The sequence below is a fragment of the Spea bombifrons genome, chromosome 9, assembly GCF_027358695.1.
Source record: "Spea bombifrons isolate aSpeBom1 chromosome 9, aSpeBom1.2.pri, whole genome shotgun sequence".
Taxonomy (NCBI): Eukaryota; Metazoa; Chordata; class Amphibia; order Anura; family Pelobatidae; genus Spea; species Spea bombifrons.
In genome coordinates, this window is record NC_071095.1 from 21795532 (window position 1) to 21808748 (window position 13217).

The 13217-nt window shown below is 45.6% G+C and overlaps 2 protein-coding genes across 2 annotated transcripts; both read left to right on the forward strand.

The window, feature by feature from the left end:
• Positions 1-320: 320 nt before the first annotated feature.
• Positions 321-1384, forward strand: LOC128504372 (protein kinase C delta type-like). Its single transcript, XM_053474406.1, has 4 exons — positions 321-568; positions 754-816; positions 931-1069; positions 1352-1384. Exons 1-4 carry the CDS (start codon positions 495-497, stop codon positions 1382-1384), a joined length of 309 nt encoding a protein of 102 aa, XP_053330381.1. The 5' UTR covers positions 321-494.
• A 10339-nt stretch (positions 1385-11723) lies between these two features.
• On the forward strand, positions 11724-12786 carry LOC128504373 (protein kinase C delta type-like). Its single transcript, XM_053474407.1, has 4 exons — positions 11724-11971; positions 12156-12218; positions 12333-12471; positions 12754-12786. The coding sequence occupies exons 1-4, from the start codon at positions 11898-11900 to the stop codon at positions 12784-12786; spliced, it is 309 nt and encodes a 102-aa protein (XP_053330382.1). The 5' UTR covers positions 11724-11897.
• The last annotated feature ends 431 nt before the right edge of the window (positions 12787-13217 follow it).

The following is a 13217-nucleotide window of genomic DNA, read 5'->3' on the forward strand; positions in this document are numbered from 1 at the left end:
CAGTGCCAAGTTGCAGTAATGAGTAGCCAAATAACTGGGCACCCTGAGAACCGGGCCATTCCCTGGCCCAGGTCAGCCGTTTTATTAATGCTAAGCTTTAAGCAGATGTTATAAAATGCAATTACTGATCATCATGTACTTGACCTAACCGTATCTCCCATCTGTGTTTCATTCAGGTCATGCTGGCTTCCTGGAGGAACGCTGGACTGCTGGTGGCTGTAAAAGTCATCAGGAAAAGAGCGGCGAGTACCAGCAGCATCCTGCGAGAAAGAAGAATACTGGAGCTCGCAGGAGAGAGCGCCTTTTTGTGCCGTGGCTTTGCCGCTTTCCAGTCACCAGTAGGAGATTTCATTTCAAAGCCTTGTCTGCTTGACTCTATGGCTGGCATTATGCTCCTTCTCTGGATCTAACCGGGCATCTATATCTATAATGCTTCATCATATGGTCATGTGCTTTTTTTGTGTCTTTTACATCAGGACCACGCATTCCTCGTGATGGAATTCCTCAGCGCAGGGAGCCTGGACAGGTATCTCCAGAAAGCCGGCCGGTTGCAGCCCCAATCAGCGCAGTAAGTAATGATGTGAAAGAGAAGGGGTCTGAGAGAAGGGGAACTGTGACTGGGCAGAGGTAAGGGTCAGGGGTGGATACCTATTAGTGGACACAGTTTCATAATGTATATCACCATGCTCCATATAATGATCCATATTTCCGTAACTAGCCTGTTCATCTCTTTTTTTTTTTTTCTTCTACCAGGTTTTATTCGGCAGAGATCATCTGTGGCCTCCAATTTCTACACAGACGTGGAGTCATTCATCGGTTGTTTTTATAGTGACCTCTCATAGCTCAACTTTCTTGTTTCCCTGGTTTTGTTTTTGCACTTTTTAAGAAAATGTAATTTTAAAAATAAATAATGTTTATCTTTCGGATTAGGGACCTCAAGCCTGACAACGTGATGATGGACGGCGATGGACATTTGAAGATCGCGGACTTTGGCCTGGTTGCAGAGGACATCATCGGGGACACCACAACCAGAGGAGCAGCAGGGACACACACCCATATGGCCCCTGAGGTGAGAATTTCTATTTATATATATTGTGCTTTCAAATTTTGCTGAATATTGGTAGAAGCAAAGGGAACACAAGGAAAAGGGAACACAATTTAACCCTCTGGATGCTAGGGTTAGTTAACAGGCATCTAAATTAGGATAAACTACTGCATCACAACACATTGGTAAAAACGTTTAAAACACCCCATTATTTCCCTATAAACACCAAATCAAATAGTAAAAGTAATAAATGAAACTATTTAAAAGCCCCTCCCCCTTAGTAGATGTATCCAATGTATGTTGCAGGAATTACACGTAGATTACACATGCAGTCCATGAACCTCAGAGTATACCATATAGTGCAGGGTAGGACTATACCAGAAAGGGTTAAATTAGAAATGTATACTAAAGACCAACGTCCACCAAGAAATGGGTTTGTTTTTAAGTCCAACAGGCTTACTTTTTGAATTCTTGGTATAGTACTGTAAAAATGCCACATTCGTTTCTTTTGTATTATTCTGTAGTTTAGGAGCCGATATAATCATGAGATCTATTTTGTTTCTAAAGAAGGTCAGAGAAAAGGTTATCTCAAATTATTACTTTTTTCTTGCAGGTGTTTCTTAACAAGGCGTACGGCGCTACAGCGGACTGGTGGTCTTTTGGAGTCATCCTCTACAGCATGTTGGCGGGGCGCCTCCCATTCTCAGAATGGCTGCCCAAGAGGGATTACTTCTACCTCATCGTCACCGAGGAGTACTGGTACCCAAGCCAGCTAACAGAAGAGAGCAAGGACATCTTAACTAAGGTGAGTGGGACACACCGATGTCTACACCTGGGGACCGTTCTGTAAAGAGGATAATCTGACTAGGTACGTGGCAACAATGTTAAAGGCCACAGAGTCACGTTAGGGGCATTCATTTAGTTAGAGTGGGATCAGGATCCATATACTTTTTGACAGCAATTATCCCCTTCTGTCAACCATTCTCTTTGATGCGCCAGTCCTAATGGGAGTATAAGGTGTTCCAAAATGTTGGCAATGAGGGACAATGGGCCCAAGTGTCAGAAAAGAGTGGTATTCAGCAATTGCTTTTTTTATTTATAGCTCTTGATGAAAGATCCAAGATGCCGACTTGGTGCCAGCGATGACATCAGATTGCATCCATTCTACAGCAGCCTAAACTGGGAGGACTTGGAGGCGCGTAAAATCTTGCCACCGTACCTTCCACTGTCGGTAAGTACACACACGTTATACTAAACCATCCGGGACTTTCTAGTAATAGTTCAAAAGTTTTATAAGAACTGTTGACATGTTCTTTAAATCAGGGTATAATCTTTCTTCTTTCAACAGCTTTCAACAACTGAGGATCTCCATCAACAACTGAGGAACGACCTCTCATTCTTGGAGGCTAATTGCACCAGACCATCAGAGGACACCCATGCTGTGCCTGGACTGTCTTTTATCAATAGCAGTATAGTAGTAGTAGTTTAATCTTTTTTTTTTTTTTCTTTTCAGAAATTAGTTACAGAAGATTGTTGCTGAAGTCACCAGATTGGGACACCACCTCCTTGCTGCATCACATCGAGCATTGAAGGCGCAACAAACGACAACAGAACCTACCATCCGAGCAGAGCATACCATCCTCCACCATCAACCGTCTAAAGAGAGCATACCATCCTCCACCATCAACCATTGCAGCTGAGGACACCATCCTGTACCATCAACCATCCTCGCTGAGCATACCATCCTCCACCATCCAACCATCCCAGCTGAGCATACCATCCTCCACCATCAACCGTCTAAAGAGAGCATACCATCCTCCACCATCAACCATTGCAGCTGAGGACACCATCCTCCGCCATCAACCATCCCAGCTGAGCATACCATCCTCCACCATCCAACCATCCCAGCTCAGCATTCCATCCTCCACCATCCACCATCGCAGCCGAGCATACCATCCTCCGCCATCAACCATCCCAGCCGAGCATACCATCCTCCACCATCAACCATCCCAGCCGAGCACACCATCCTCCGCCATCAACCATCCCAGTTGAGCATACCATCCTCCGCCATCAACCATCCCAGCCGAGCATACCATCCTCCGCCATCAACCATCCCAGCTGAGCATACCATCCTCCACCATCCACCATTGCAGCCGAGCATACCATCCTCCACCATCCACCATCGCAGCCGAGCATACCATCCTCCACCATCAACCATCCCAGCTAAGCATACCATCCTCCACCATCAACCATCGCAGCCGAGCACACCATCCTCCGCCATCAACCATCCCAGCCGAGCATACCATCCTCCGCCATCAACCATCCCAGCCGAGCATACCATCCTCCACCAACAACCATCCCAGCTGAGCATACCATCCTCCATCAACCATCGCAGCCGAGCATACCATCCTCCACCATCGCAGCCGAGCATACCATCCTCCACCATCAACCATCCCAGCTGAGCATACCATCCTCCACCATCAACCATCGCAGCCGAGCACACCATCCTCCGCCATCAACCACCCCAGCCGAGCATACCATCCTCCGCCATCAACCATCCCAGCCGAGCATACCATCCTCCACCAACAACCATCTCAGCCGAGCATACCATCCTCCACCATCCACCATCGCAGCCGAGCATACCATCCTCCATCAACCATCCTCGCTGAGCATACCATCCTCCACCATCCAACCATCCCAGCTGAGCATACCATCCTCCACCATCCAACCATCTCAGCTGAGCATACCATCCTCCACCATCCAACCATCCCAGCTGAGCATACCATCCTCCACCATCCACCATCGCAGCCGAGCATACCATCCTCCATCAACCATCCTCGCTGAGCATACCATCCTCCACCATCCAACCATCCCAGCTGAGCATACCATCCTCCACCATCCAACCATCTCAGCTGAGCATACCATCCTCCACCATCCAACCATCCCAGCTGAGCATACCATCCTCCACCATCCAACCATCCCAGCTGAGCATACCATCCTCCACCATCAACCATCGCAGCCGAGCACACCATCCTCCGCCATCAACCATCCCAGCCGAGCATACCATCCTCCACCAACAATCATCTCAGCAGAGCACACCATCCTGAATCATATACCATCACAGCAGAGTATACCACCCTCTGCCACCTACCATCCCAGCAGGGCACATCACCCTCTGCCATCTACTATGCCAGCAGAGCACATCACCCTCTGCCACCTACCATCCCAGCAGGGCACATCACCCTCTGCCATCTACTATGCCAGCAGAGCACATCACCCTCTGCCATCTACCATCACAGCGCAGCTCATCCACCATCACAGGTGACAGTATGCTTTTAAACTTTTAGAAATACCAAAATAGTTTCTATACTTGTAATGCATGACTCCTGAAACTGTCCTTTTTTGTTGTCCACAGGTGCGCAGCTTGTTTGCCCGCAACGTCAGCAGGACCACCTACACACATTCCGCAAGGGAGGGGTTCCGGGTAGCCAGAGCCAGAAAAATCGCAGAAATGATCATCGCACCATCAGAGTATGTCTGCTGGCCCCTACCATTACACAACGGAGCAGCTCTCCGTCATTCTAACAGAAGCCTCCATCACTGGGGCCCCTGAAGAGGCCTGAGGGCCAGCATTCTCCATACCGACTATGCGCCCTGGCCTTCTAAAAGACTTCTGTGTTTATGTACAGGGGGTCAGTTCCTATTGATTTTCCCCTGGAACAGGTTTTACCATATTTCCCAAACATTAGAGACTCTGAGGACTGTGGAGCGGTACAATTCTGGGCACCGGTCCTTAAAAAGGACATTATGGAACTAGGAAAAGTGCAAAGGAGGGTTACAAAATGAATAAGGGGATTGGGGGATACTAGTTATGAAGACGTTATGAAAAAATTATATACGCTGGAAAAACGGCGTCTCAGAGGGGATATGATAACATTATATAAATATATATATACGCAGGGCCAATATAACGAACTCTTCAGTGACCTGTTCATTAACAGAAATGTAGAAAGAACAAGAGGTCACCCTCCGAGACTGGAAGAGCAGAGATTTCATAGACGACAAAGGAAGGGATTGTTTACAGTGAGGGCAATAAAGGTGTGGCATTCGTTGCCAAGGGAGGTGGCGTTATCAAATACATTAGATGCCTTCAAAAGGGGTCTGGATATTTTTTTTTTTAGAAAGGCATGACATACAGGGCTATAAATAGAGTAACATTAATATTCTTGATCCAAGGAGAAATCCGATTGCCTCTTGGAGTCAAGAAGGAATTTTTTTCCCCTGATGGCAGAATTTGAATTAGCTTAATTAGGGTTTTTTGCCTTCTTTTGGATCAAGAGTAGGAAAGTTAGGTAGAAGGGTTGAACTTGATGGTCTTATTTCAACCTTATGAACTATGTAACTATGGAGCGCTGATATTGATTTGGGATTGGTTGTGTACTTTGCCAACACAGATGATGTTTTGCAATTATTTATTGTACGTCATAACTTTTGCAACCAGAGAGTGACAAACCATTGTTTCAGTTAATCTGTTTAATGTCCGACCCCCCACCTCCATGGTGCACTAAAATGCTGTTAAAACCAGTCTTTGCCCTGCCTTCCCTTCATTGTATTACACTATGTTGAAAATGCATTTATGTCTGTATTTAAAACCCTGCATGTCACTCTGAATAAACAATTCTTGTACTTCGTCCTGCATTAAGCTTCGGCTAGTGACTTGTGTGACTGGAGAGTCGGTGCTTTGGAGTGTGCCCCTATACAGTTCTTGTAAGAGCTGGGAAGCAGCTACTGAGGGATGTATAGGGCATCCCATCACATTGGTGGCAAGCGGCGGGACATTTCCTTTCTACCGTGATTGACTGACAGGACGGCAGACTTTCGTCGCCTAGACTCAGGGCTGGTGCAAGGATTTTTGCAAACCTTGGCAAACCATAATTTTGCCACCCCTGGCTCCACCCCCACAAGCCCCTCCCCTTTGGTCACACACACACACACTTATACCCCACCTCTTTTAATGCTTGTTATGCTGGGCCGCCCCCAACCAAGTCTCAGCAGACAGCAGCTCAGCAACATCTATGCGCAGGGCAGGGGTGTAATTACAATAGGGGTGCCGCGCAAGCGTGCCGCGACGCTCCCATAAGGTCCTCCTAACTGGCTGACTCGCTCCCACTCCTTCCCATAGTGACTGCGAGCCGCGGCCGCGCTTCTAATGAATGACCGTGGCCAGGGCCGGACTGGGAATGAAAAGCAGCCCTGGAAACATTTGGAGACCAGCACCATATAGTTTATCTCGCGGTGAAGCTCATGTACCCACACGCACCCCTAATACATACCTGAGTCACACTATTTGCCATACAAATAACTATAAACCATTGTTTTTATCACATTATTGGTATTAAAACGCCAGAAAGCAAAAGTGTTAAAAGGACCTAATAAATTAAATTTTAAAAGTTCCATTTTATTCAGTGATCACGTTATTCTTCACGATATTCTTGTAAGAAACTTTTATTTCTTTATTAATTCATGTAAACTATTTTTTAATATTTAATAAAAGCTATGATTGAGAAATGTTTTTTCTTGTTTTTATTTACTTTTATTTGCCAACCTGGGCCCCCCCCAGTTATGCACATCTGCCCCAGGCTTGCCACTCTGCCTCCCAAAATGCCTTATACCCCCTTATATGCCACTCTGCCTCCCTGATATGCCTTATACACTCCTATATGCCACTCTGCCCCATGCTATGCCTTAACCCCCTATATGCCACTCTGCATCCAGAAATGCCTTATACCCCTATATGCCACTCTGGCATATAGGAGGTTAAAAGGCACAGCATGGGACAGAGTGGCATATAGGGGGATATAAGGCATTTCTAGAGGCAGAGTGGCATATAGGGGGTTAAAAGGCATTTCTAGAGGCAGAGTGGCATATAGGGGGTTAAAAGGCATATCATGGGGCACTCTGCGGGCGCCTACTTTGCCTATAGGTGGCGCCGGCCCTGCCTAGACAGGGAAACGGACGTGGCCTCAGAATACCAGGGGCTGCTGCGGGTCATCCCCTCCTGCTCTGCCTCTGGAACAATATCAGGAACTGAGGCAACAGATTCAACGGTCACTGTGGGAGGTGGCCCTCCAGGAGGCTATTATATGCCGGGGTCAGTGTATTCCAAGCTTCAGACAAAGGATTAGAGACCAGCGGGACCGATGGATGTCATTCCTGGGACAGCAACCCCAGGAGCAATGGGTATCCGAATTGGACAAGCTGGTACAACAGGAGGTAGAGCTGGACAACCGATATCGGGCTCTGCAGCGGATTCACAGCAAGAATATTTGGGGACTGTGACAGAATGGTCTCCAGAGGGAGAGGATTTTGATGGCCCTGGATTGTTGTGGGAGAGTCTCACCGATTTCTTTGAATTCCGCAGTGAAGGGGACATTGGAGAATACAGAGGCTATGCTTGGTCTCGAAGAAGACCTGATCTGGACTATCTGGTCATAAAAGGGCGGCAGCTGGAAAGGGCAAACCGACAGCTGCTAGACAGTGTTTGGCGGACTGCCCCAGAGCCTGGGTATTACAGCACCAGCAGAAGAGCTGGCATCGGGGCAGAGTACCGCTGGTCTCTGCTCACCTCTCTCTGTGGCCCCAGAGACTGTGGAAGTGGATGGGACTGCCGTGCCAGCAGAAGCACTTGCCTCTGCCCTCCCTCACCAGAGGATTGTACAAAACAAGCACTGGGGGAACATGTAACCCACACAGGTGGGTGAGACTGTGGTTATATCCGCATAAAATACATTTAAAACACTTGCTTGCCTAAATGAGGGCTCAACAAATCCCGGGTGCCCTCTGTAAAAGATGACAGGCACCTTAGCACACTCAGCACTCTTCGGATCTAAACTTGGAGCATTAGCCGCAAATGCTAAACTCCTCTGTACTATGCACTGGATACAAAGTTATACCGTGCAGCTTTGATGAAATACTTCAGAAATCAATGTACCGCAGCTACTGTTTTCTATATGTTATGTGTCAATCTGTATTTAAAGAGATTAATGTTATATTGATATATTAATGATATATGAACATCACTGACAGGTTTCTGTGGACAGTAGAGATTTATCGCCTCCCTGTGCATGGCTGTCACGACCGAGGTACGGGTTCTGGAACCTCGCTGCAGAATCGGCGCCTCCTGGTGGAGAGATGACGCACTGCCACCAGGGCACAGGAGGCCGTTCACCACCGAGAGTAATGAGTAGGTGAAACACAGGAACAGTAAAATAAAATGCCAGAGAGATAAATCAGGATTCAGAACGCTAGTGTAGGCAAAGAGGCACTAACACAGGCAAGGGTGTAGTGCCAAATGAGGGTTTAAATATCCCTCCAACAATACAGATCCTCCTACCCTCCTAATTAGGGGGAGGAGGAAAAATTATATATGTCACTTTAAGAGTGACATGAATATTCATTAGTTAAGCCATTCGCGCATGCGCGAACGGCTCACACGACGTAGAGGCGCTCGCCCCGTCACGATCCCTCGACGGCGGCGTGAGCAGGGAGCCGACCGCGCGGGCTGCGTCTCGGCGTCCCTGCCGGCAACACGACGGGAGCGGTAACAATGGCGAATGCAGCTTCATTTAAGTTTTCTGTATTCCTCGGTGTCCACAGGTTTTCAGTCCCGGCAATGAGGCAGAATAATGTGACACCTATGCAAACTTGATGTTATTTTCATAAAATGCACAGCCTGGGCTCATAGGGACACAATCCGATAGGGCAGAACATGTATCCTTCACAGCAAATAGCTGAAGAGATGGTCGAAAAGGATAACAGCATATGGGGGATTCTACGGGGGGGGGGGGGTCCAGCACAAAAATTAGAAATGACCTCCCAACTATCATATGCATTTAACTGTATATGATGGCTGCAATGTTTATTGAAGGTGGGATCGGTGCTATGAATCAAGCCTCCTGCTGCTTTGAGTTTTGTTTTCGATTTGACAGGCACTTGTTGGGCATGTTCCACATGTGGTAACTGTAACTGGATTTTAAAGCACGGATTTGTATGTATATACCTCGAAAGCAAGGGATAAACATTATATAAACTCCAGTTACAGTGACTACATGTAGGACTTCCCTCTAGGACTTTGGAAATATTGAATGCATTGTCCATAATGATTTTGCAATAAATGATTTTTATTTACAAATGTTTTGGTGACAAACTTGCGTTGAGGATGACAAACACTGCCTGTAGAAACCAGGTGATCTCGGCCCTACAGAGATCACTTCCTATCCTACTCCACTCCAACATAAGGATGTCTGGAGATAGCCCTCCTTGTGCCCTCAGCATGCATGGATCTTCCCGGAAATGAGGAAGCCTTCACAGGGAAGGTCCCAGGTTCTTAACAACATCCATCCTCTCTTATATCCATCAGCTGGTGAAATCTCATAAGCACAGTGTCCATAGCGCATCATTAAGTCTCCCACAGATACCCCAGTAAATGCCCACCATGAGCAATGTGGGGGCCTCAATGAGATTTCTCCAGAGTCCCCTCACCCATTTTATTATGAAGTATACAGGCCGGCTCAGCCCTTCTGCTATGTAAATATGTTAGCGTTGGACCGTCATAATGAATAGCGGAGTGACAATGTTCAAACCAAGCCTCTCCTACAAATGCTCCTTACCGTCTTCACACCCCTGGATAAATGCCCCACAAGGATTGTTCCCTTCTATTATCAGTGTAACTCATTTACCAATTCCTCTTTTGCCCCCTCACCCCACCTTATGGGACTCTAAAGGTAAATACACACATATATACACACAACTATATATATATATATATTTAAATAGTGAATAATAGACTATTTAACTAAAGTTCAAAGGGTGCACAGAAAATACAGTTATTTTTTGCAACATACTTTATAAGAGATTAGTGGGGGGGGGTGGCTATATGAAAAGTGTTATACTTACCCATTAGCCTAACTTACCTGCCTTTAAAAATTATATACATACAGTTAGAGACACATGAACCTCTCTACATCATCATTAATGTATATTTTTTTACAAAACCACACACAAAACTCCATAATATTTAATAGTTAAAAAGACAAAGCAGTTTATCTTACATTTGTTTTGGTATCATTTTTTTAATTAGGGATTTACTAACATACGTTTGTAAGATGTACAAAAAAAACAACTGAAAAAACAAAAACAAAGATGGCCGCCATCGCCGCATGCCAGTTTACTGGTCATTTGCGATGACATCATCAACACAAACCTATATATATAGGGCACCGCCTGGCATATCCTTGTGCTTTTCCGCGCACTGTACGTGGCAGCTGAGTTTTTCGAGGCTTTGCACGTATACCCAGGAAATGGCTTTTGTTGCTTTTTGGAAGACCAAGAGAAGAGTTGAGGAGAAGAGCCAAGCTTCACCTGAGCAGAGAGACCTTCAAGCAAGATCAAAGAAGAAGACCGGAGACGGGAACCCCAAGAAGAGGAAGAGGGAAGCGGACAGCGACGACAGCAGCAGCACCCGAAGAGATCCAGAAAAGAAGAGGAGGCCATCAAGCGCATCAACAGATGGACCGGCGAGGACCCTCTCTGTACAGGACTTCGCATACCACCGCCAACTGGGGAGAGGAGGATTTGGCCGAGTAAGTCCATAAGCTTTTCTTCTATTCAGTTTAAATTCCATCCAGAAAGTTATATCCATGGATTTGAGCTTAATTAGTTGATCTGGAAAGCTACAGGAAGATAGTTTGTGTGATAATCATTACATGGGAGGGAGCAGACTGAGGAGCTAACAGACATCTCCGTGGCAGTTAGGCAGCAGCCAAGGCAGCCATTGGCTGATGGAGCTTTCAATCTGTATTGGGCATGTAACAATGTATCTTTGATGCTAAAAAGAACACAGAAGGAAATCCATATTTACAAATACCACATAAACCAGCCCTCAGAGTACAACCCTTTCAGTGACAACCTTGTGAGTTTCCCATAGTTGGCAACATAATCCTGGAAAACCAAACATTTTAGCTACAATTTACTGTTCAAGGAAATCCCAGGATATCTAAAATATATTAGACTACATTATAACATTCAGAAAGAGTGGGGATTGGATGAAAACATTTACTTTTTAAATAATAATTAAAATATCTATTATACTGTTGTTTTTTTTTTGTTTTCAAATAGAAAATGAGTAACATTCTCACTGTAAGAAATACACTGCCTGTGCTTCAGCTCATTGGCCATTTGTGCAGCCTAATCCAGATGCCAATCGGTCACTTCACATTAAATATGGCTATTTTTAACTAGGCTATGAAGCCTAGTGCTTGAAAGCGCTATGACCAGGTCATTTATTGTATATGTGCCATCAGTGCCAAGTTGCAGTAATGAGTAGCCAAATAACTGGGCACCCTGAGAACCGGGCCATTCCCTGGCCCAGGTCAGCCGTTTTATTAATGCTAAGCTTTAAGCAGATGTTATAAAATGCAATTACTGATCATCATGTACTTGACCTAACCGTATCTCCCATCTGTGTTTCATTCAGGTCATGCTGGCTTCCTGGAGGAACGCTGGACTGCTGGTGGCTGTAAAAGTCATCAGGAAAAGAGCGGCGAGTACCAGCAGCATCCTGCGAGAAAGAAGAATACTGGAGCTCGCAGGAGAGAGCGCCTTTTTGTGCCGTGGCTTTGCCGCTTTCCAGTCACCAGTAGGAGATTTCATTTCAAAGCCTTGTCTGCTTGACTCTATGGCTGGCATTATGCTCCTTCTCTGGATCTAACCGGGCATCTATATCTATAATGCTTCATCATATGGTCATGTGCTTTTTTTGTGTCTTTTACATCAGGACCACGCATTCCTCGTGATGGAATTCCTCAGCGCAGGGAGCCTGGACAGGTATCTCCAGAAAGCCGGCCGGTTGCAGCCCCAATCAGCGCAGTAAGTAATGATGTGAAAGAGAAGGGGTCTGAGAGAAGGGGAACTGTGACTGGGCAGAGGTAAGGGTCAGGGGTGGATACCTATTAGTGGACACAGTTTCATAATGTATATCACCATGCTCCATATAATGATCCATATTTCCGTAACTAGCCTGTTCATCTCTTTTTTTTTTTTCTTCTACCAGGTTTTATTCGGCAGAGATCATCTGTGGCCTCCAATTTCTACACAGACGTGGAGTCATTCATCGGTTGTTTTTATAGTGACCTCTCATAGCTCAACTTTCTTGTTTCCCTGGTTTTGTTTTTGCACTTTTTAAGAAAATGTAATTTTAAAAATAAATAATGTTTATCTTTCGGATTAGGGACCTCAAGCCTGACAACGTGATGATGGACGGCGATGGACATTTGAAGATCGCGGACTTTGGCCTGGTTGCAGAGGACATCATCGGGGACACCACAACCAGAGGAGCAGCAGGGACACACACCCATATGGCCCCTGAGGTGAGAATTTCTATTTTTATATATTGTGCTTTCAAATTTTGCTGAATATTGGTAGAAGCAAAGGGAACACAAGGAAAAGGGAACACAATTTAACCCTCTGGATGCTAGGGTTAGTTAACAGGCATCTAAATTAGGATAAACTACTGCATCACAACACATTGGTAAAAACGTTTAAAACACCCCATTATTTCCCTATAAACACCAAATCAAATAGTAAAAGTAATAAATGAAACTATTTAAAAGCCCCTCCCCCTTAGTAGATGTATCCAATGTATGTTGCAGGAATTACACGTAGATTACACATGCAGTCCATGAACCTCAGAGTATACCATATAGTGCAGGGTAGGACTATACCAGAAAGGGTTAAATTAGAAATGTATACTAAAGACCAACGTCCACCAAGAAATGGGTTTGTTTTTAAGTCCAACAGGCTTACTTTTTGAATTCTTGGTATAGTACTGTAAAAATGCCACATTCGTTTCTTTTGTATTATTCTGTAGTTTAGGAGCCGATATAATCATGAGATCTATTTTGTTTCTAAAGAAGGTCAGAGAAAAGGTTATCTCAAATTATTACTTTTTTCTTGCAGGTGTTTCTTAACAAGGCGTACGGCGCTACAGCGGACTGGTGGTCTTTTGGAGTCATCCTCTACAGCATGTTGGCGGGGCGCCTCCCATTCTCAGAATGGCTGCCCAAGAGGGATTACTTCTACCTCATCGTCACCGAGGAGTACTGGTACCCAAGCC

Excerpts from the sequence above, each read along its gene's own strand:
- LOC128504372 (XM_053474406.1), top strand. The coding sequence starts at position 495 with ATGGAATTCCTCAGCGCAGGGAGCCTGGACAGGTATCTCCAGAAAGCC. Across the intron at positions 817-930 it reads AGACGTGGAGTCATTCATCG|GGACCTCAAGCCTGACAACG; the intron begins GTTGTTTTTATA and ends CTTTCGGATTAG. Across the intron at positions 1,070-1,351 it reads ACACCCATATGGCCCCTGAG|GAATTACACGTAGATTACAC; the intron begins GTGAGAATTTCT and ends TGTATGTTGCAG.
- LOC128504373 (XM_053474407.1), top strand. The coding sequence starts at position 11,898 with ATGGAATTCCTCAGCGCAGGGAGCCTGGACAGGTATCTCCAGAAAGCC. Across the intron at positions 12,219-12,332 it reads AGACGTGGAGTCATTCATCG|GGACCTCAAGCCTGACAACG; the intron begins GTTGTTTTTATA and ends CTTTCGGATTAG. Across the intron at positions 12,472-12,753 it reads ACACCCATATGGCCCCTGAG|GAATTACACGTAGATTACAC; the intron begins GTGAGAATTTCT and ends TGTATGTTGCAG.